Source organism: Schistocerca americana, chromosome X (assembly GCF_021461395.2).
Source record: "Schistocerca americana isolate TAMUIC-IGC-003095 chromosome X, iqSchAmer2.1, whole genome shotgun sequence".
NCBI lineage: Eukaryota > Metazoa > Arthropoda > Insecta > Orthoptera > Acrididae > Schistocerca > Schistocerca americana.
In genome coordinates, this window is record NC_060130.1 from 198,368,272 (window position 1) to 198,389,145 (window position 20,874).

Genomic DNA, 20,874 nt, shown 5'->3' on the forward strand with positions numbered 1-20,874 from the left:
CCGGCCGCACTACTGTGTCCATTTGTCCTTACAACAGCTACGAAGCGCTGATCGTTGCTTACGGTACACTATACCAACAAGGAACGCCTCACCTGGTTGGACTTAGGCTGATCTTGATCCAAAGTTATAACAAGAAAAGTGGGTGTAAATGTAGTCCCTCAGGCAAATAATTCGCTGGTCGGGAAGGAAGGGTGATGTGCACTCTGTTTGCAGAAAGTGTCGTCACTTCTGTCTCTGTGCTATTCATTTTTGGAATATAACCTACGACCAGCTTAGAGACAGAAGTTATGACACTTTCTGCAGGACCTGGCCATCGCTTTGCTAGACAATCTTCAAGCACGTACAGTGCAAGCTGTTATTGATTTGTTTGACTGAAGGGGCTGCTAAGTGCTATACCACCTACTGCACTCCCCTGAATTAAGCCCTCTTTAGTTCAATTCGATTTCTAAACTGAAGGTAACACTTGACGGCATTCATTTCAGAGCTGCTACAAATTCGATTTGCAATAGACCGCGCCGCTCGAACTGTCAACACAACTGGCACTGCTAAGAGTATCCTACGACTTCCACATCGCTGGCAGCGGCATACACAGTGTTGGTGACTACTTTGAAGGTCAGTAAAACTTTGAAACATGTATCTATTTTGTGCGAGCTGTGAATAAATATTTGCCATTATTAAAGTTCCAACCTTCGTATTTCGCAGAGACAGGTCGAACATGGTAGCTGGACACATTTGTAAACCACTTGCTTCAGGACTGGTAGAGGCAGAACACTTAAGAGAAAACTATGTAGAGTATCGGAAGTAAACTGCTTCATTATGCTATGGGAATGAGGAGAGACTAATAGACACAGGTGAGCTACGTGATAGTCATTTGATTTACCCAAAACCAACGTTGGAACTGACTGCCATCCAGGCTATTCAAGAGGCCCGGAATTCATTAATATTTAATGAGGTACAAGAGAAACTGCACTCCTGCATGTTTTTAATAAAATCCCTTATGAAATTTTTTTGGTCAGCACCATAATTATACTTGCGTAGCTGTATTCATACAGGGGTTTCGGAAATTCCCATTACAACCTTTGGGACTTGTAGAGGGGAGTGAGTACATAATATTTTGAATAGGAACCCATGTCCGAAAACGTACCGTTTTCGTGCTACAACCATTAGAAAACATGTTGGTAGCGCGACCACTTTTACATTTACAAGTAATTTATTAGGTGTGACCCAGTACATCACTTGTTTTACAGCTGTATTCATTAATAACCAAAGAAATTGCTTGTGTACTCGTTGACGGGTTCTTTTCAACGTGATGCTGCACGGCCTCCTCCACTTCAGGTGTTTGGCGTCTCCTTGGCGCACCATAGTGACGACTGCTGACGGTGAAGTACCCCTCTGTCGAAGGTGTTGCGTAATGGTGGCGAAAAGGGTATGCTACAGAGGTGGACGTTGTTCTCCACAATCTTGATAAAAGCGACGAGAAGCTCTTCCATTACTGTGTGCTTCGCCATACAGAAGTATCATGTCGATGTATTCTACAAATGCCTGCGCAACCATGTTGCTCTAACCCTCACAGACACGTGAATGAGACTCGAACCAGGTCAGAGACGTCAGTTACACCAGCCAATCCGAAGTAAACACCCGCACAACACCCCTCCCTCACCTCACCCCCCCCCCCCCAGGGGATCCACAACTCTTTTGTGGATACGTGCGTAGCGAGCAGGGGGCCCCGAGCTAATAAGGCCTTCCTTCCTTTCCGGGCTGCATACCTTCCCTTTCCGCATCCTTCCCCATCCCCCGTCTCCGCCCCCCCCCCTCACCTCTGGCTCTTTCCTTCTCTTTCTCCCCCTCTTGGAGTATGGTTTGTGCCTACGTCCAGAGACGGACGCTTGTAAATGTACCGCATTCTTCGCCTTCCATGCTTGTATGTCTTCTTCCTTCCTTTGTCCTTCTCTTTTCCTTACCTCTTCTCTTTACCCTTTTCTCCGCTGCGGCGTTTGAGACCCCCTCTTCTTTCCTTTCCCTTTCTCTCTCTTCCTCCCTGTGCGTGTCTGAAGGCCGACCCACGCACTTCCATGCGTAGCCGGTGACGGGGTAACGCGTAATTCCCCTCCCCGGGTAGACAGGTAGGACACGTACATACCCCCTGGTAACGGCCAGGCCCAGGGAGGGGTGATTACCCGAGCTGATACCTTCCGAAAGTGCCGATTGGTCCCTCCGTCCGTTTGTCGGGAGGTGTGACCTGAGGTGTGAACAATCACCTAAGGCGGGAGTGGCCTCAGAGAGGGCCCCCACAAGGGAGGAGCGCGCCATCGGAGACGCCGGTAATCATGGGGGATTCTTCCACAATGGTTTCCTCACCTTCCACTATGTCTGCTCACAAACGTAAGTTCACTGAGTCTCAGCCACAGACGGTTCTTCCATCGTTGCCACAGTTCCTTGTTGTTTCTTGGTCTGACGAAGGTCACGACTTCTCCACGGTCAACCCTTTCATTATTCAGAAAGGTGTCGACGCAATTGCAGGTCCTGTAAAGTCTTGTTCCAGATTACGGAATGGCACCCTGTTGTTAGAAACAGTCAGTGCCCTCCAGGCACAAAAATTGCTGCGTACCTCACTACTACACACCTTCCCTGTCCGGGTGGAACCGCACCGTACTTTAAATTCCTCGCGTGGAGTCGTTTATACACGCTCCCTCGATGGCTTGTCTGACGAAGAAATTCAGCACTACCTGTCTGACCAGGGCGTAACGGCTGTTCGTAGGGTTATGAAGAGGGTTGACACAAACGTCATTCCAACCCGCACTGTCTTCTTGACATTTGACAAAGTTCAACTCCCATCAAAAATCAAAGCAAGCTATGAGATAATTTCCGTTCGCCCTTACGTCCCAAACCCTACGCGTTGCTATCGGTGTCAGCGGTTCAATCACAACAGCCAGTCCTGTTCCAATCCGGCCAAATGTGTTACGTGTGGCAAGGATGCCCATGAGGGTGCTTGTCCACCTCCATCCCCTCGCTGCATCAACTGTATGGGTGACCACGCTGCTTCCTCTCGAGATTGTCCCGTTTTTAAGGACGAAAAGCTCATCCAGGAAATCAGAGTAAAGGAAAAGGTGTCGACCTTTGCTGCTCGAAAATTATTCGCCAGTCGACAGCCCACCGTGCCTCAGAAAGGAAAATACAGCACTGTCCTTGCTTCTCCTCGGCCAACAAAGGAGGCGGCCACGCAGACTTGCGACCTCACCTTTAGTGCCACGGTCGTCAGATCGGCCAGCGCAAAGATCGCCCGTTCAACCTCCCCGCTTTCGCCTGCCCACTCTATGGCTCAACCTTCGTCGGGTTCTGCCAAATCTCGAGCCCACAAGTCAGACACGAAGTCTTCGAAAACAGAGCATACTCGTGAAGAGTTTCTACGTACCGCAACTTCCCAACCATCGGTTCCTCCTTCCTCTAAACATCATACTTCCAAGAAGTCTACAAAGAAACCCAATTCCTCTCCTTCTCCGCCAAGGCGTGTCCCATCTACAGCACCATCTGGCGGAAATCGCCCTCGGCCATATTCTGTGTCGCCGAGGCGCACTGCTGGTGGCCGGTCAACCGGCCGATCGCTGGTGGCAGGAGCTGCTCCCGACCAACCTATGGATCAGGATCTTCTGCCTTCGGCTGAATGCCATTCCATGCTGTCGGTCGCAAGCTCTGAGCAGTCGTTGAGTTGACATCGACCTTGGTCAGTCCTCAATTTTCTGTTCACTCTATGTCCATTATCCACTGGAATATCCGCGGCATTCGAGCCAATCGGGATGAATTGTCGATCCTCTTACGATCCTACTCGCCGGTCATCTTCTGTCTTCAGGAAACAAAGCTGCGTCCCCATTACCGCTTTGTTCTCCCTCATTTTCAGTCCGTCCGATATGACCTCCCCTCTGCTGAAGGCACCCCAGCACATGGAGGACTCGTGATTCTTCTCCATGAAACTCTCCATTATCACCCAATCCCCTTAAACAGTTCCTTCCAAGCTGTCGCCGTCCGTCTTTCTCTTTCTGGATACACGTTCTCTCTTTGTACTGTATACATTCCATCGTCCACACCAATGGCACGAGCTGATCTCCTTCATCTTCTTGTTCAGCTTCCACCCCCCTATTTGCTGGTTGGGGACTTCAATGCCCACCACCCGCTTTGGGGATCTCCACATCCTTGTCCACGTGGCTCCCTATTGCTAGACGTCTTCCACCAAGCGGATCTAGTTTGCCTCAACACTGGGGTCCCCACATTTTTGTCTGCCTCCACGACAAATTTATCTTATTTGGATCTTGCCGTCGGTACTGTTCCGCTAGCTCGGCGCTTCGAATGGTTCGCCCTTGATGTTACACACTCGAGTGACCACTTTCCATTTGTCCTTAGACTGCAGCCTCAACTGCCATATATGCGCCCGCGACGCTGGAAGTTTGCCCAAGCCGATTGGACACTTTTTTCGTCTCTAGCGACATTCGATGACCGTAGCTTTCCCAGCGTCGACGATGAGGTCACACATATTACCGATGTTATTCTTACAGCTGCGGAACATTCAATACCACGCACCTCCGAATTGCCCCGGCGCCCCCCAGTTCCTTGGTGGAACGAGGCATGCCGTGACGCAATACGTGAGCGGCTACGTGCTCTTCGCATTTTCCGTCACCATCCTACTTTGGCCAACTGTATCCGCTATAAGCAGCTCCGTGCGCGATGCCGTCGCGTCATCCGCGATAGCAAGAAGGCAAGCTGGAAATTCTTTATTAGCTCATTTAACACCTTCACTCCCTCCTCGGAAGTTTGGAGTCGGCTTCGACGGTTCTCAGGCGCGCCTAGTTTCTCCCCGGTCTCTGGGCTCACTGTCGCGCATGATACCTTAGTGGACCCCGTCGCAATTTCTAACTCATTGGGTCAGCACTTTGCTGAGATTTCGAGCTCTTCCAATTACCCGCCAGCATTTCTCCCGAAGAAACGTGCAGCGGAAGTGCGACATCTTGCTTTCTCCTCTCAAAATCACGAAAGCTACAATACTGTTTCCTCCATGCGGGAACTCCAACATGCACTCTCTTCTTCTCGCTCCTCCGGCCCAGGACCGGATGGTATCCATGTCCAAATGTTGCTGCATTTATCCACCCATAGTCTGCGTTTCCTCCTTCTCCTTTATAATCGAATTTGGACCGACAGTACTTTTCCCAGACAATGGCGGGAAGCTATCGTCGTTCCCGTTCCGAAACCTGGAAAGGACAAACATCTCCCCTCTAGCTATCGCCCCATTTCTCTCACGAGTAGTGTCTGTAAGGTTTTGGAGCGTATGGTGAATTACCGTTTAGCTTGGTGGCTGGAATCCCGCAGTCTTTTAACACCTGCCCAATGCGGATTCCGAAAGCATCGTTCTGCAATTGACCATCTTGTTGCTCTCTCCACTTATATCATGAACAATTTTCACCGGAAACGCCAAACGGTAGCAATATTTTTTGATCTGGAGAGAGCATACGATACCTGTTGGAGGACAGGCATCCTCCGCACACTGTTCTCTTGGGGCTTTCGAGGCCGGCTGCCCCTTTTTCTTCGCGAATTTATGGCAGAGCGCACATTTAGGGTGCGGGTGAACACTACTCTCTCCCGTACTTTCTCCCAAGAAAACGGGGTACCCCAGGGCTCCGTGCTGAGTGTTGTACTGTTTGCCATTGCCATAAATCCAATTATGGATTGTCTCCTTCCTGATGTCTCGGGCTCCCTCTTTGTGGACGATTTTGCGATCTACTACAGCTCTCAACGGACCAGCCTTCTTGAAAGACGTCTTCAAGGATGTCTCGATCGCCTCCACTCGTGGAGCATCGAAACCGGCTTCCGTTTCTCACCCAGTAAGACCGTTTGTGTTAATTTTTGGCGACGTAAGGAGTTTCTTCCGCCCTCCTTACATCTAGGTCCTGTCAACCTTCCTTTTTCCGACGTCGCTAAATTCTTGGGTCTTATGTTTGACAGAAAACTGTGCTGGTCCTCCCACGTTTCCTACCTTTCGGCTCGCTATCTGCGTTCCCTTAACACCCTCCGTGTCCTGAATGGTACCTCCTGGGGAGCGGACCGAGTGGTCCTTCTCCGACTCTATCGCGCCTTAGTGCGCTCGAAATTGGATTATGGGAGCATAGTCTACTCCTCTGCTCGGCCGTCTATTCTTCGGCGTCTCGACTCTATCCACCACCGTGGATTACGTTTAGTGTCTGGAGCTTTTTACACCAGCCCTGTGGAAAGCCTTTATGCTGAGACTGCTGAACCTCCGCTGTCCAATCGGCGGGCAGTCCTTCTGAGTCGTTATGCTAGCCATCTGTCTTCCATGCCTGCTAATCCGGCCCATGACCTTTTTTTCGACGCCTCCTTTGATGTAGGGTATGCAGGCCGCTCCTCCTCCCTACTACCCCCGGGAGTCCGCTTCCGTCAACTGCTCCATTCTCTTTCCTTCCGCTTTCCTAAAACCTTCTTGACAACTTGGGGTACAGCACCGCCTTGGCTCCGTCCCCGGATCTACTTGCTCCGTGACCTATGTCAATTTCCCAAGGATGGTACCCCTACACTTGTTTATCGTCGGGCATTTGCTGCTCTATGTGCACAAATGACGGACGCCACATTTATTTACACCGACGGCTCGAAAACATAGTTAGGTGTAGGGAGTGCCTATATTGTTGGCGACACCCCAAATCACTTTCGGCTTCCCGACCTGTGTTCGGTTTATACTGCGGAGCTTTACGCTGTTCTCCAGGCTGTCCACTACATCCGCCGCCATCAGCGGATACAGTACGTAATCTGCTCAGATTCTCTCAGCTCTCTCCTCAGTCTCCAAGCTCTTTACCCTGTGCACCCTCTGGTCCACCGGATTCAGGACTGTCTGCGCTTGCTCCACCTGGGGGGGGCGTCTCGGTGGCGTTCCTCTGGCTCCCGGGACACGCTGGTATCTGTGGGAATGAGGCGGCCGATATAGCGGCCAAGGCAGCAGTCTCTCTTCTTCGGCCAGCTATTCAGTCGCTTCCCTTCACCGATCTACGGAGCGGTTTATGTCGCCAAGTTGTTCTTTTATGGCATGCGCATTGGTCAACACTTCCCCATAATAAATTGTGGGAAGTGAAAGCCCTTCCTTGCGCTTGGACCTCTTCCTCCCGAACGCGTCATCGGGAGGAGGTAATTTTAGCTAGACTCCGGATAGGGCACTGTCCTTTTAGCCATCGACATCTTTTAACCGGCGATCCTCCCCCACTCTGTCCCCACTGCTCTCAGCTGTGGACGGTCAGACACCTTTTAATTGAATGCCCCTATTTTAATCCGTTACGCTCCCGTCTACAGCTATCGCCTGATCTATCGTCGATTTTAGCAGATGACACGCGCTCAGCCGACCGCGTTCTCCAGTTTATTAGTGACAGTGAAATGACTTCAGTCATTTGAAGCTTTTTTTGGGGACAACAACCCCTTTCTGTAGTGGATTTTTAAGCATTCCTTCTGCTTTTAGTTTCTCAAATTTTATGACTTTGTTCCCATTGCTGCTGGTTTTAAATTTCGGTTTTTTCCTGTTTCCTAAGTCACGGGCTGGGCGCTAATGACCATAGAAGTTTTGCGCCCTAAAACCACAAACAAAAAAAAATCCCCGCACCACGACTACCCTGTTGCATAACTACCTAGCAAAGTTGTTTTCAAACGGCTGTAGCACGAAAACGGCACGTTTCCGGACATGGGTTCCAATTCAAAATATTGCCTTCTCAGTTCCCTCTAAAAGTCCTAAAAGTTTGTAACGGGAATTTCGGAACATGCTGTAGATGCGTCTGAGCAGTGGGATTCCCTCAGCTGCTCTGCAGATTTCACTGATCGAATCTTCAAGATCCGTCTACTACACAGAATTATATACAATCTTGAGTACACTAGAGCAGATTAGATGTGTTGATACTGCTAAATTCCTCTCCTGCCCCGACTTCCTGAGTGCCCTGCACTCTCTGTAAAGCTTGCACTCCGGGGATAAAGTGGTCTAGAAAATCCAGGACACCTTTCTTCATTCACAAAGGATGGGGAAGGAGTAGTCATTTTGCTGGGTACCAGGGTGGAGGGGAATTAGGGATCGAATTAATAAGGTAGAAGCCAAGGAAGCGTGTAATGGTATTCGGATAGTTCAGTGTAACATCCCCTAACATACTGTCTGCTCGCTGCTGAGGTGTCAATGGGAAGAAGAATAACTGTATTTGACGGACAATAAGCTGTGGTTAGTAAAGTAAATAACCCGGACATGGAGTACTTCTTTCCGGGCACACTTTGTGTTGGATACATCCCTATGAAGTATAGGGATGTATGAAGCAAGTGGACCCTCCAATGTGTGGTGCCTGTGGCGTACAGATCTCAGCACGCCATATTTCGATAGACAGTGTTTCATGTTCAGACAAGAGGGTAGTCATTTACCTGTGGATTTGCCCTCTATTTTAGCTAACAATGAAATGAATGTGGTAAGACTTTAAAGATTTTGTCAGATTTCCAACTTCCTCTGTAAAATATTAGAGAGGAGTTATTAACGTGTTATTCTCAAGGTGGCTGGCTCATCCATACTAGCTGCAAAGGATCAGTCAGCCACATCTCCCTTTGTAAATATTTTATCCTTTTCATTCAGTTATCCGTATTTTAATAGTACTTTGCACAGCATTTGACGCAATTCGCAATATTTTAATGGATGCGTCATAGTATGGTTAATACAGCTGAACGTGAGAGAGACTGGGAGGGAGGGGGGGGGGGGAGAGGGAGAGAGAGAGAGAGAGAGAGAGAGAGAGAGAGAGAGAGAGAGAGAGAATGTAATTTTAAGTACGATTGTCTTTTACCTTATCCAGTATTTTATGTGACTCAACACATTCGTATCCGCACGCACACGCACGCACGCACACCCCTTATGGACTCAAATGATTGACTGGTATCAGGGTCACGAATTCCTGTGGGATTGTTCTAAATGTCTTTTACACAATGTTAATCAGTTAATTGGACAACAGACGTACGAGGACGTGCTGAAAAGAAATATCTCCTAAATGTTTGTGAAAACTCTTGAAGTTTTTTAAAAATAAAACTAACTGAATTGACAATGTACATATTTATTCTTGATGCTTACATATTTATTTCTCAACATGGTCACACTGGCGACGAACACATTTCTCCCAACGAGAGACCAGCTGGTCGATATAGTCATTGTAGAATGTGAGACTTTGCTGACGGAGCGAAACCCTCACCTCTCCTTGCACCTCCTCGTCCCTATCAAAGTCTCGAAGGCGTTCTTTAAGTTTTGGAAACGCGTGAAAATTGGATGGGGCCAAGTAGGGAGTGAAAGGAGGATGATCGATATTGCAGAGCGCTCGTATGTCGTCTGGCATTTTCATGCTGGAGGAGAGGATGCTGCATGAGTTAACGAACTCTTCGAATTCGAAACTAGGTTACAGCTAGCTGTTTCTTACACACCAACATAGTTACATTACGCACCGCCATGTTACACGCTACAGTTGGGGGCCGTCTGGCGGCGGACGGCTTCAGATATGTAGACATGAAGAATAAAAATGTAGAATATTAATAATGTTTGTTTTATTAAAAGGCTTATAGAGTTTTCACACACAAAATTGGGGGGCATTACTTTTCAGCACGCCCTCTAACATTTCCTGGTGAGCAACAGATCGGTCCTTTTACATTAATTTGATTTAGTGGAGGGAGAGGGCCACCATGAGATTGCTGTAACATCAAAAACTACGGGTGTTAAAAGAGATGTTAAGAACTTGCTAAGCAAGTGTGGCAAGAAATGGACTACAGAGTAATTGAGTAATCAACATCGAGCCATCAACTCTGCAGTTGAAAACGTGGAGTATCAGTGGATAAAATGAACGTGTACTAAACAATTTGCTTCAGAAATATGGACTCGGCTTGAATTAATAACCATGATTGGATGTTGTTACGAAATAAAGGAGTGTAAAGAAAACAACGGGTTAAGGTTCAAAAATGGCGCTGAGCACTATGGGACTCAACTGCTGAGGTCATAAGTCCCCTAGAACTTAGAACTACTTAAACCTAACTAACCTAAGGACAACACACACATCCATGCCCGAGGCAGGATTCAAACCTGCGACCGTAGCGGTCGCGCGGTTCCAGACTGTAGCGCCTAGAAACGCTCGGCCACCAGCGGCCGGCCAACGGGTTAAGGGTTCAACAAATTCGATTAAGGTTTGAGGCGCTGTTGTCTTGTTACTTTTTGATAAAGTTCCACGTATGTTATGTTGTTGAAGTCCTCCCAGTTGGTCCTTTGCATTCCCCTAAATAAATGGTGTATAGTTCCATTAAAAGAACAAAGTCTGTGTCATAAATCGACCCTATAAACTTAAACAAAGCTACTTGGGCACGTCACAAAATTGTTCGATCACCAAAAATTTCTATCTGAAGCTTATGAAATGAAATGTAGAAGCACTCGTTTAGTGAGGACATTCTTCCAGAAATAACACATTAGGATAATGTAATAATTTGAGTAAGACTATGTTTTGATTTAGCCTCCTCAGTCATGGGAAAATTTCTATTTAAATTTTTTATATTTTCTTCCATAATTTGCTTAATAGTGCTACTAGAAACATAAGAAAAATATTTTAAAAAATCATTCATTGCTTCTAATCCTACAAAGGGATATCCCCCCAGGGGACGTTAGGTCTCAAGGTGTAATGAAGTTCCATATATCATATATCATTAAGAACATTATTTTTAGTTCTATCGATGCATTATTTATTTAAATTACTAAAAAATACATTTTATTGCTACAAAATTGTACCTAGGTATATCTACTGAACAAAAGAAAAGTAGATTAGAAAAAAATTCGGACTGCAGAAGGTCTATCATAATCATTTATTTCTGATGACAAATTTAATTCATTTAGTCTTCACACTCATGATAAATCATGAAGCAGTGGCGAGTATCTTGCAGGCAGAGGAAAACTTTGCAGGTGGAACATCTTATGCGTGGCTTACTAGCTAACACCCTGGACATCGGCAGTGATTTTTGGTAACTGGTTGAGGAAATTCTGGTAGACGTAGAACATTTTTGGTTTGAAGGGCATCAGAAGGGTGATCAACTCTTAGATTTTGAACGCTTTGGTGCTGGAGTTTCGAATTCAGGATCATTATCAGACCTCACTTCAGGTTCACCTGTACGCCATAGATATTCTTCATACTTTTCTCTGAACTGGAGGTAGACTAGAACGTCATTCTTCAGTGTAGCCAAGACAGCTTGATCACGTCTGTATTCCAGCCATGAAGCACAAATAGCGAAATCAATGAAGTGCATAATCACACTTACAGTCCACTTCTTACTTCTGGCACTAATTCTGTAATAGCTGATCAACCTGTCGAGAAAGTCAACACCTCCCATATTTGAATTGTGGGTGCTTAAAATTGCGGGACGGTCCACTTGAATGTACTTTTTTTTCTTTCCTGCACCAGCGGCGACATTTATCAACTGGATTTATTCCTTCTCTACTTGACATGAAGATAACAGGGGGGGCTACCGAAGCACTTCACTACACAAACTTGGCCATCACTTCTCACTGACTGATAAATGGATCCCCTACCACTTTTCTTCATATCCTTGTCCAATTATAGTTCGGAAGCTTTTGCAATTCTGGAGTTCTGTAATGTTCCGATTGCTTGACACTCAGCTTCACTGTGCAATTTGTGTAAAAGTGACTCTGATGTGAAACAACGATCCATGTATATAGTCGCTCCAGGATCAAGAGTGACTGTCAGTTTTATAATAGCTTTTCCACCTACATCCAAATTTTCATATTGAGTGTCAGTCACTCGAGAATCACCTTTCCCTTGGTAAAAGAAGAAATCTAAAGGAATGCCATTAGTTGCAGCCAGTACAAAATTCCTTAGCCCACATGGGTTAGCTTTCGATTTTATGACTTGTCTTGCTGGACTGTGACCCAGAAATGGAATCGTCTGTTCATCAACAGAAACGTTAGTGGGCCTGGGGTTCAATCTGCAACCATTCCGTAAACATTCAAGAATAGGTTGTATTTTCCAAAATTTATTATTTTGTTTTACTTCGAGGGGCACTTCATCACCACTAACAAGTTTCAGATGTTTTCTGATTGTAAAACATTTGACACGGCAATTTTTTTTAGCAATACCTTCCACCCTAGTCTTTTTGGACCAGTACATCCTAATCCTACCATAGAACAAGTATGATATCATTGTTCCATAGATAAACCTTTTCATTTTATCTAAAGTACATTTCAGCTCTCTCCCAGTATTTTTAAGATACTTTCTGTCTGTATATTCGGTAAGTGTGCTAAAAATATTTTCTAGCAGATATTTACTCACATAGTCATGAAGTGGTAAGTTCACACCGACTGCCACTTGTTCCTCATGAACAGGTGCAGGTGGTAAAGAGAAAAAATCCAAAGCCTTCTTCCAAAATGTCCTGTCGGTGGTAGATTGACTAGAGCAGATTCTTTAAGAACTGCTATCGTTCCTGTCTTCAGCTTCATCATCATCCTCATTAGCCATATCTAATTCCTATTCATACTAACACGGTAAACTAGATCTGTACAGAGATCATCATCATCGTCATCATCATCATCACCATCATCAGAGAGATCCAATTCACTAACATCTCCATCAAATAATTCATTTACAAAATCTACAAATGACTTTTGAATCTGAAAAAAAATCGAAATTAGGCCTAAAAATTGTAAAATTGTTCACCTGTAGATTACAATTTCCTGAAACGTAATTAATACACTATGTGATCAAAAGTATCCGTATACCCCCCAAACACATAGGTTTTTCATATTAGGTGCATTGTGCTGCCACCTACTGCCAGGTACCCCATATCAGCGACCTCAGCAGTCATCAGACATTGTGAGAGCAGAAACAGCACAAAAGCATACAGGCCGACCTCGTCTGTTGGCTGACAGACACCGCCACAGTTGAATGGTTCAAATGGCTCTAAGCACTATGGGACTTAACATCTGAAGTCATCAGTCCCCTAGACTTAGAACTACTTAAACCTAACTAACCTAAGGACATCACACACATCCACGCTCGAGGCAGGATTCGAACCTGCGACCGTAGTAGCAGCAGCGCGGTTCCGGACTGAAGCGCCTAGAACCGCTCGGTCACAGCGGCCGGCCCGCCGACAATTGAAGAGGGTCGTAATGTAACATCTATCCAGACCATCACACAGGAATTCCAAACTGCATCAGGATCCACTGAAAGTTCTATGACAGTTAGGCGGGAGGTGAGAAAATTTGGATTTCATGGTCGAGCGACTGCTCGTAAGCCACACATCAAGCCGGTAAATTCCAAACGACGCCTCACTTGGTGTAATGAGCGTAAACATTGGATTATTGAACAGTGGAAAAACGTTGTGTGGAGTGATGAATCATGGTACACAATGTGGCGATCCTATGGCAGGGTGTGGGTATGGCAAATGCCCGGTGAACGTTATCTTCCACCGTGTGTTGTGCCATCAGTAAAATTCGGAGGCTGTGGTGTTATGGTGTGGTCGTGTTTCTCATGGAAGGGGCTTGCACCCCTTGCTGTTTTGCGTGGCACTATCACAGCACAGGCGTACATTGATGTTTTAAGCACCTTCTTGCCTGCCACTCTTGAAGCAATTCGGGGATGGTGATTGCATCTTTCAACACGACAGAGCACCTGTTCTTAATGTACGGCCTGTGGCGGAGTAGTTACACGACAATAACATCCCTGTAATGGGCTGGCCTGCACAGAGTCCTTAATTGAATCCTTTAGAACACCTTTGGGATATTTTGGAACACCGACTTCGTGCCAGGCCTCACCGACCGACATAGATCTCTCTCCTCAGTGCAGCACTCCGTGAAGAATGGGCTGTAATTCCCCAAGAAACCTTCCAGCACCTGATTGAACGTATGCCTGGGAGAGTGGAAGCTGTCATCAAGGCTAAGGGTGGGCCAACACCATATTGAATTCCAGCATTACCGATGGAGCACCAAATTCAGTAACATTTGGAGTAAATAATATTATTGCTATAGATGATATGAAAATGAATAAAATTGTTTATTCTCCATGTTTCCAGCTTTTGATGCACCATAGAACCTTATTTATGGAAATTCAACTCGCTTGATAGCATCTTCATAATACTGAAGCGTTTTACAGGAATTATCTGATATGAGTTCAAGAACATCTTTTGGAGACATTAAAAGGACTTGGTAAATTGACAGCTGTTTTACTACATAAATATATTGGGTGCTCGGAAATTCCCGTTACAAACTTCTAGGACTTTTAGAGGGGAGAGATGGCATAATATTTTGAACAGGAGTCCGTGTCCGGAAACGTACCGTTCCCGTTCTATGACGGTTTCAATTCAGATGTTTAACTCATCCATTTCCGATTCAGGAATTGAATTAGGCATGACACAGTAAAATTATTAGGCAGCTGTTCGAAAGAAGACATAACGAAACATCCATTAATTAAGCACATTTTTTGTATTAACACTTAAGCATTACGTATTTGCATTATTCCAAAACAAAAAAGAACAGTACCGATGGATTACAACAGCAGCTCGATGTGGTGACCATCAACGTTGTTACAGACATTGTACACGTCATCCTGGCTACCCTATTGCACACCAGGAAAATCAGCTCTGACTTTTCTCTTTCCCTCAGCAGACATGGACGCGTTTCACATCTGAACTGAAACCGTCGTAGAACGGAAACTGTATGTTTCCGGACATTGGTACCCGTTCACAATATCAGTACTCACTCACTTCCATAAGTCCTAGAAGTCTGTAACGTGAATTTCCGAACACCCTGTATACGTAAATTATCTTCGAAGTTGTCAATATTTCTCTGTTTACAAGAAAAAGTGCAAAACTTGAATATAATATTAGACTAGAAAGACAGCTACAAAGATTTCGAGGGTTTTACATTAAGAGACAGTTGAGCCAGAGAAGTAATTACTAAATTTGTTAACGCCTTTTACTCTGCTGAATGCGTGATTATACAGAAACTCATAAAATTATTGTATCAGGATAGAAAAAAAGAACGAAAAACGCTGCACTCAACCATAAAGTTGGTACGAACACTGTACCAGACATGGTCGTTAGGACGTAGTATGCCCTTGCCTTTCTCCTACTTCTGATCTAACTTACCCAACCAATTGCAGTGGGTCTTACCAAGGTAACGTGGACTCTGAGCCACAATACGACTTAGCGTTCTTCGCATATATGAACCTCTGCCAGAGGTGAAAGAGATACGTGAAAGAAAAAAATCTCAGGACCGACAGAAGACTGCAACGGCCCACTAAGCCACCGCGTGGCAATATAATAAACACTGATCAGCAAAACACTATGACCACCTGCCTATAGCCGGTACGTCCACCTTTGGCGCGGGTAACAGCGGTGAGTCGTCGTGATATTACGCCTTGGTAGATCACTGGAGGGAGTCGGCACCACATCTGCACACACGTGTCACTTAATTCCCGCAAATTCTGGGGAAGAAGGTAACGACCTCTGACGCCACGTTCAATCACATTCCATGTGTGTTCGACCGTGTTCAGATATGGCGAGTTTGGGGGGGGGGGGGGGCATCAACTAGAATTCGCCAATGTGTTCCTCGAACCATTCTATCACACTCCTGACCTTGTGACATGGCGCATTACCTTGTCGAATAATTCCACAGCAGCTGGGAAACATGATCGTCATGAAGGGATGTACGTGGTCTGCAACCAGTGTACGATACTCCTTGGCCGTCATTGCGTCTTGAACGAGCTCCACTCGACCGATGGATGCCCACATGAATGTTCCCCAGGGCATAATGGGCCGCCGCCAGCTTGTCTCCGTTCCACAATACGGGTGTCAAGGTGTTGTTCCCCTCGAAGGCGACGGATTCACGCCCTCCCATCGGCATGATGAAGGTATTGGGATTCATCAGGCCACGCAACGCTCTGCCAATGTGCCAACGTCCAGTGCCGATGGTCACGTGCTCATTTCAGTCGTAGTTGCCGATGTCGTGGTGTTAACATTGGGCCGGCCGGAGTGGCCGAGCGGTTCTAGGCGCTACAGTCTGGAACCGCGCTACCGCTACGATCGCAGGTTCGAATCCTGCCTCGGGCATGGATGTGTGTGATGTCCTTAGGTTAGTTGGGTTTAAGTAGTTCTAAGTTCTAGGGGACTGATGACCTCAGCAGTTGAGTCCCATAGTGCTCAGAGCCATTTGAACCATTTGTTAACATTGGCACATCCCCCCTGCGGGTCGGGGGTTAGAATAGGCCCGAGGTATTCCTGCCTGTCGTAAGAGGCGACAAAAAGGAGTCCCTCTCCCTCAAGGGGGTAGTTAGCGCCTGCGTCCAGAGACGGGTGGTTCCACGACCTATATTTGCGGTCATTTTGGTTTTTCACTTCTTCTCGTTTCTTCCTTCCTTTGGTTGGTTCCTTTCTTTGTTCTTCTCCATCTCACTGTCTTACTTACTCTTTCCCTTGCCTTCGTCTCCTTGCCTTCGTCTCCTTGCCTTCGTCTCCTTGCCTTCGTCTCCTTGCCTTCGTCTCCTTGCCTTCGTCTCCTTGCCTTCGTCTCCTTGCCTTCGTCTCCTTGCCTTCGTCTCCTTGCCTTCGTCTCCTTGCCTTCGTCTCCTTGCCTTCGTCTCCTTGCCTTCGTCTCCTTGCCTTCGTCTCCTTGCCTTCGTCTCCTTGCCTTCGTCTCCTTGCCTTCGTCTCCTTGCCTTCGTCTCCTTGCCTTCGTCTCCTTGCCTTCGTCTCCTTGCCTTCGTCTCCTTGCCTTCGTCTCCTTGCCTTCGTCTCCTTGCCTTCGTCTCATTGCCTTCGTCTCATTGCCTTTGTCTCCTTGCCTTCGTCTCCTTGCCTTCGTCTCCTTGCCTTCGTCTCCTTGCCTTCGTCTCCTTGCCTTCGTCTCCTTGCCTTCGTCTCCTTGCCTTCGTCTCCTTGCCTTCGTCTCCTTGCCTTCGTCTCCTTGCCTTCGTCTCCTTGCCTTCGTCTCCTTGCCTTCGTCTCCTTGCCTTCTTCTCCTTGCCTTCTCTGATCTCCGCCTCGGCGTTTGAGACAGTCTGTCCTCTCTCTCCCTCTCTCTCTTCTTTTTCCTCTTCTTCCTTCCTCCCTGTGCGCGCCTGAAGGCCGACCCACGCGTTCGCACGCGTAGCCGGTGACGGGGTAACGCGTAATTCCCCGCCCTGGGTAGACAAGTAAGGCACGTACGTACCCCCTGGTAAAGGCCAGGCCCAGGGAGGGGTGATTGCCTGAGCTGATACCTTCTGACCGTGCCGATTGGTCCCTCCGTCTGTTTCTCGGGAGATGTGACCTGAGGTGTAAACATTCACCTAAGGCGGGAGTGCCCTCTGAGAGGGTCCCCACAAGGAAGGAGCGCGCCATGGGAGACGCTGGCAATCATGGGGGATTCCTCCGCAATGGATTTTTCTTCTTCTTCTCTCTCGACTTCTGCCCACAAACGGTAACTTGACCAGCCTACAGTGACAAAAGTACTACCGCCTGCCCCACAGTTCGTGGTAGTTTCTCGATCTGAGGACGGAAAGGAGTTTTCCTCTGTCAACCCTTTCGTTATCCAGAAGGGCGTAGATGCCATAGCCGGATCTGTCAAGTCTTGTACCAGGTTGCGTAATGGTACCTTGTTACTAGAAACGGAGAGCGCCTTTCAGGCACAAAAACTGCTTCGGGCGACACTCCTGTACCCGTTCCCTGTCCGGGTGGAGGCTCACAGCACTTTGTATTCGTCTCGTGGTGTGGTATATACTAGATCACTCGACGGATTGACTGACGAGGAGATTCAGTCTTTCCTCGCTGAGCAGGGCGTGACGGCTGTCCATAGGGTCATGAAAAAGGTCAACAATGACCTTGTACCGACCCCGACACTTTTCTTGACCTTTGATAGTGTTCAGCTGTCGTCGCGCATCAAAGCGGGTTACGAGGTTATTTCTGTTCGCCCCTATGTCCCGACACCTACGCGCTGCTACCAGTGTCAGCGTTTTAATCACACTCGACAGTCTTGTTCCAATGCGGCTAAATGTGTCACTTGTGGCAGGGATGCCCATGAGGGTGACTGTCCACCTCCGTCTCCTCGTTGTGTGAACTGTCAGGGTGACCATGCAGCATCCTCCCGCGACTGTCCCATCTACAAGGAAGAACTCTGTATCCAAGAAATTCGGGTCAAAGAGAAAGTGTCCACCTCGGCTGCTCACAAGCTATTTGCTAGTAGGAAGCCCACGCTGCTCCCAGCGGGGAAAATACAGTACTGTCCTCGCCTCTCCTTGGCCTACCAGGGAGGTGGCGACGCAGACATGCGATCTTACCTTCAGCACCACGGTCGTCAGTTCGGCCAGTGCTAAGATCGCGCGGTCGACGTCTCCTCTTCCTCCCGTCACCCCTCAGACACAAACACCTTCATCAGCTTCTGCCAAGACGAAGACCCAGAAGTCAGATGCACGGGCCTTCAAGAGGGAACCGTCCCGTGCCGACTTCCTACGTACCTCGAACTCCCAGCCATCGACAAGTACTTCCCCTAACGACCTTCCAAGAAGGCTCATAGGAAGCACAGTTCTCCTTCTCCGCCACGGCGCATTTCTTCTCCTGCGCCACCCAGCGGTTGCCGCCCCAGGCCGTCATCCGTTTCGCCTGGCCGCACCGCTGGTAGCCGAACATCTGGCCGTTCACCTGCAGAGGAAGCTCCGCCTCCCGGCCATCTTAAAAAGATGGCCGATGAACCTATAGAACCAATGGACGATGACTGTCCGCCTACTGATAGCGGCGGCAGTGCTCGCTCGAAGCCAGGCCCTCAGCGACCTTCGAGGTGACACCTTCTTTCATCTTCCTTTTCTTCTCACGATGGCACTTATTCACTGGTATATTCGCAGCATTCGCTCCAACCGAGAGGACTTGAAGTTGCTGCTCCGCTTGCACCGTCCGCTCGTCGTAGCCCTCCAGGAAACGAAGCTACGCCCATGCGATCAAATTGCCTTGGCACACTACACCTCTGTGCGTTTTGACCTACCCCCTGTGGCAGGTATTCCGGCTGATGGAGGGGTTATGTTGCTGGTCCGGGATGATATTTACTGATGGAGGGGTTATGTTGCTGGTCCGGGATGATATTTACTACGATCCCATCACATTGCACACCGGCCTGCAGGCAGTTGCCGTCCGAATTGCTCTCCCCACTTCTACATTTTCCATTTGTACCGTTTACACTCCATCTTCATCTGCCGTTACCAGGGCAGACATGATGCAAATTATTGCTCAGCTACCTGCACCATTTTTGTTAACTGGAGACTTCAATGTCCACCATCCCCTTTGGGGCTCTCCAGCATCCTGCCCGAGGGGCTCCCTGTTAGCAGACCTTTTCAGCCACCTCAATCTTGTCTGCCTCAATACTGGCGCCCCTACTTTTCTTTCGGACACATCTCACACCTATTCCCATTTAGACCTCTCTATATGTACTACCCAACTTGCACGCCGGTTTGAGTGGTATGCACTTTGATACATATTCGAGCGACCACTTCCCGTGTGTTATCCATCTCCTGCATCATACCCCCTCTCTGTGCTCAACTAGTTGGAACATCTCCAAAGCAGACTGGGGGCTCTTCTCTTCCAGGGCGACCTTTCAGGATCAAACCTTCACAAGCTGCGATAGACAGGTCGCACACCTCACGGAAGTCATTCTCATTGCTGCTGAATATTCCATCCCTCACACTACTTCTTCTCCACGTCGCGTACCGGTCCCCTGGTGGACCGCAGCATGTAGAGACGCTTTACGTGCTCATCGACGTGCTTTACGCACCTTTAAATGCCACCCTACAGTGGCGAATTGTATCAATTATAAACGATTACGTGCGCAGTGTCGTCGTATTATCAATGCAAGCAAGAAAGCCAGCTGGGCTGCTTTCACAAGCACCTTCGACAGTTTTACTCCTTCTTCTGTTGTCTGGGGGAGCCTGCGCCGGTTACCTGGCACTAAGGTCCACTCACCAGTTTCTGGCTTGACGGTCGCGAATGACGTCCTTGTGGCCCCTGAGGATGTCTCCAATGCCTTCGGCTGCTTTTTCGCAGAGGTTTCGAGCTCCGCTCATTACCACCCTGCCTTCCTCCCCCGAAAACAGGCAGAGGAGGCTAGGCCACCTAACTTCCGCTCCTCGAATCGTGAAAGTTATAATGCCCCATTCACCATGCGGGAACTCGAAAATGCACTTGCCCGGTCACGGTCCTCCGCTCCAGGGCCTGATTCTATTCATATTCAGATGCTGAAGAACCTTTCTCCTGCGGGTAAAGGTTTCCTTCTTCGTACTTACAATCGCATCTGGATTGAGGGACATGATCCCGCATGCTGGCGCGAGTCTATTGTTGTACCGATTCCTAAGCCGGGGAAGGACAAGCACTTGCCTTCCAGTTATCGACCCATCTCGCTTACCAGCTGTCTGTAAGGTGATGGAGCGAATGGTTAACTCTCGTTTGGTTTGGCTGCTCGAATCTCGACGCCTACTTACCAATGTACAATGTGGATTTCGTAGGCGCCGCTCTGCTGTTGACCATCTGGTTACCTTGTCGACCTTCATTATGAATAACTTCTTGCGGAAGCGCCCGACCGCGGCTGTGTTCTTTGATTTGGAGAAGGCTTACGACACCTGTTGGAGGGCGGTCATTCTCCGCACCATGCATACATGGGGCCTTCGCGGTCGCCTCCCTCTTTTTATTCGTTCCTTTTTAATGGATCGACAGTTCAGGGTACGTGTGGGTTCTGTCCTGTCAGATACCTTTCGCCAGGAGACTGGGGTGCCACAGGGCTCAGTTTTGAGCGTCGCTCTCTTCGCCACAGCGATCAATCCAATAATG

At 47.9% G+C, this 20,874-nt stretch overlaps 1 protein-coding gene across 1 annotated transcript; it reads right to left on the bottom strand.

Annotated features, from left to right (window-relative positions):
- Positions 1–12,553: 12,553 nt before the first annotated feature.
- LOC124555916 (nuclear pore complex-interacting protein family member B12-like) lies at positions 12,554–16,840 on the bottom strand. Its single transcript, XM_047129971.1, has 2 exons — positions 16,550–16,840; positions 12,554–12,703 (listed from the first exon to the last, which is right to left on the bottom strand). Exons 1-2 carry the CDS (start codon positions 16,838–16,840, stop codon positions 12,554–12,556), a joined length of 441 nt encoding a protein of 146 aa, XP_046985927.1.
- Positions 16,841–20,874: the final 4,034 nt, after the last annotated feature.

Bases quoted from the DNA above. Each gene is read 5' to 3' on its own strand.
- LOC124555916 (XM_047129971.1), bottom strand. From the start codon at position 16,840: ATGAGACGAAGGCAAGGAGACGAAGGCAAGGAGACGAAGGCAAGGAGA. The intron at 12,704-16,549 runs GCAAGGAGACGA...ATTTTTTTTCAG, and splicing joins ACGAAGGCAAGGAGACGAAG to ATTCAAAAGTCATTTGTAGA.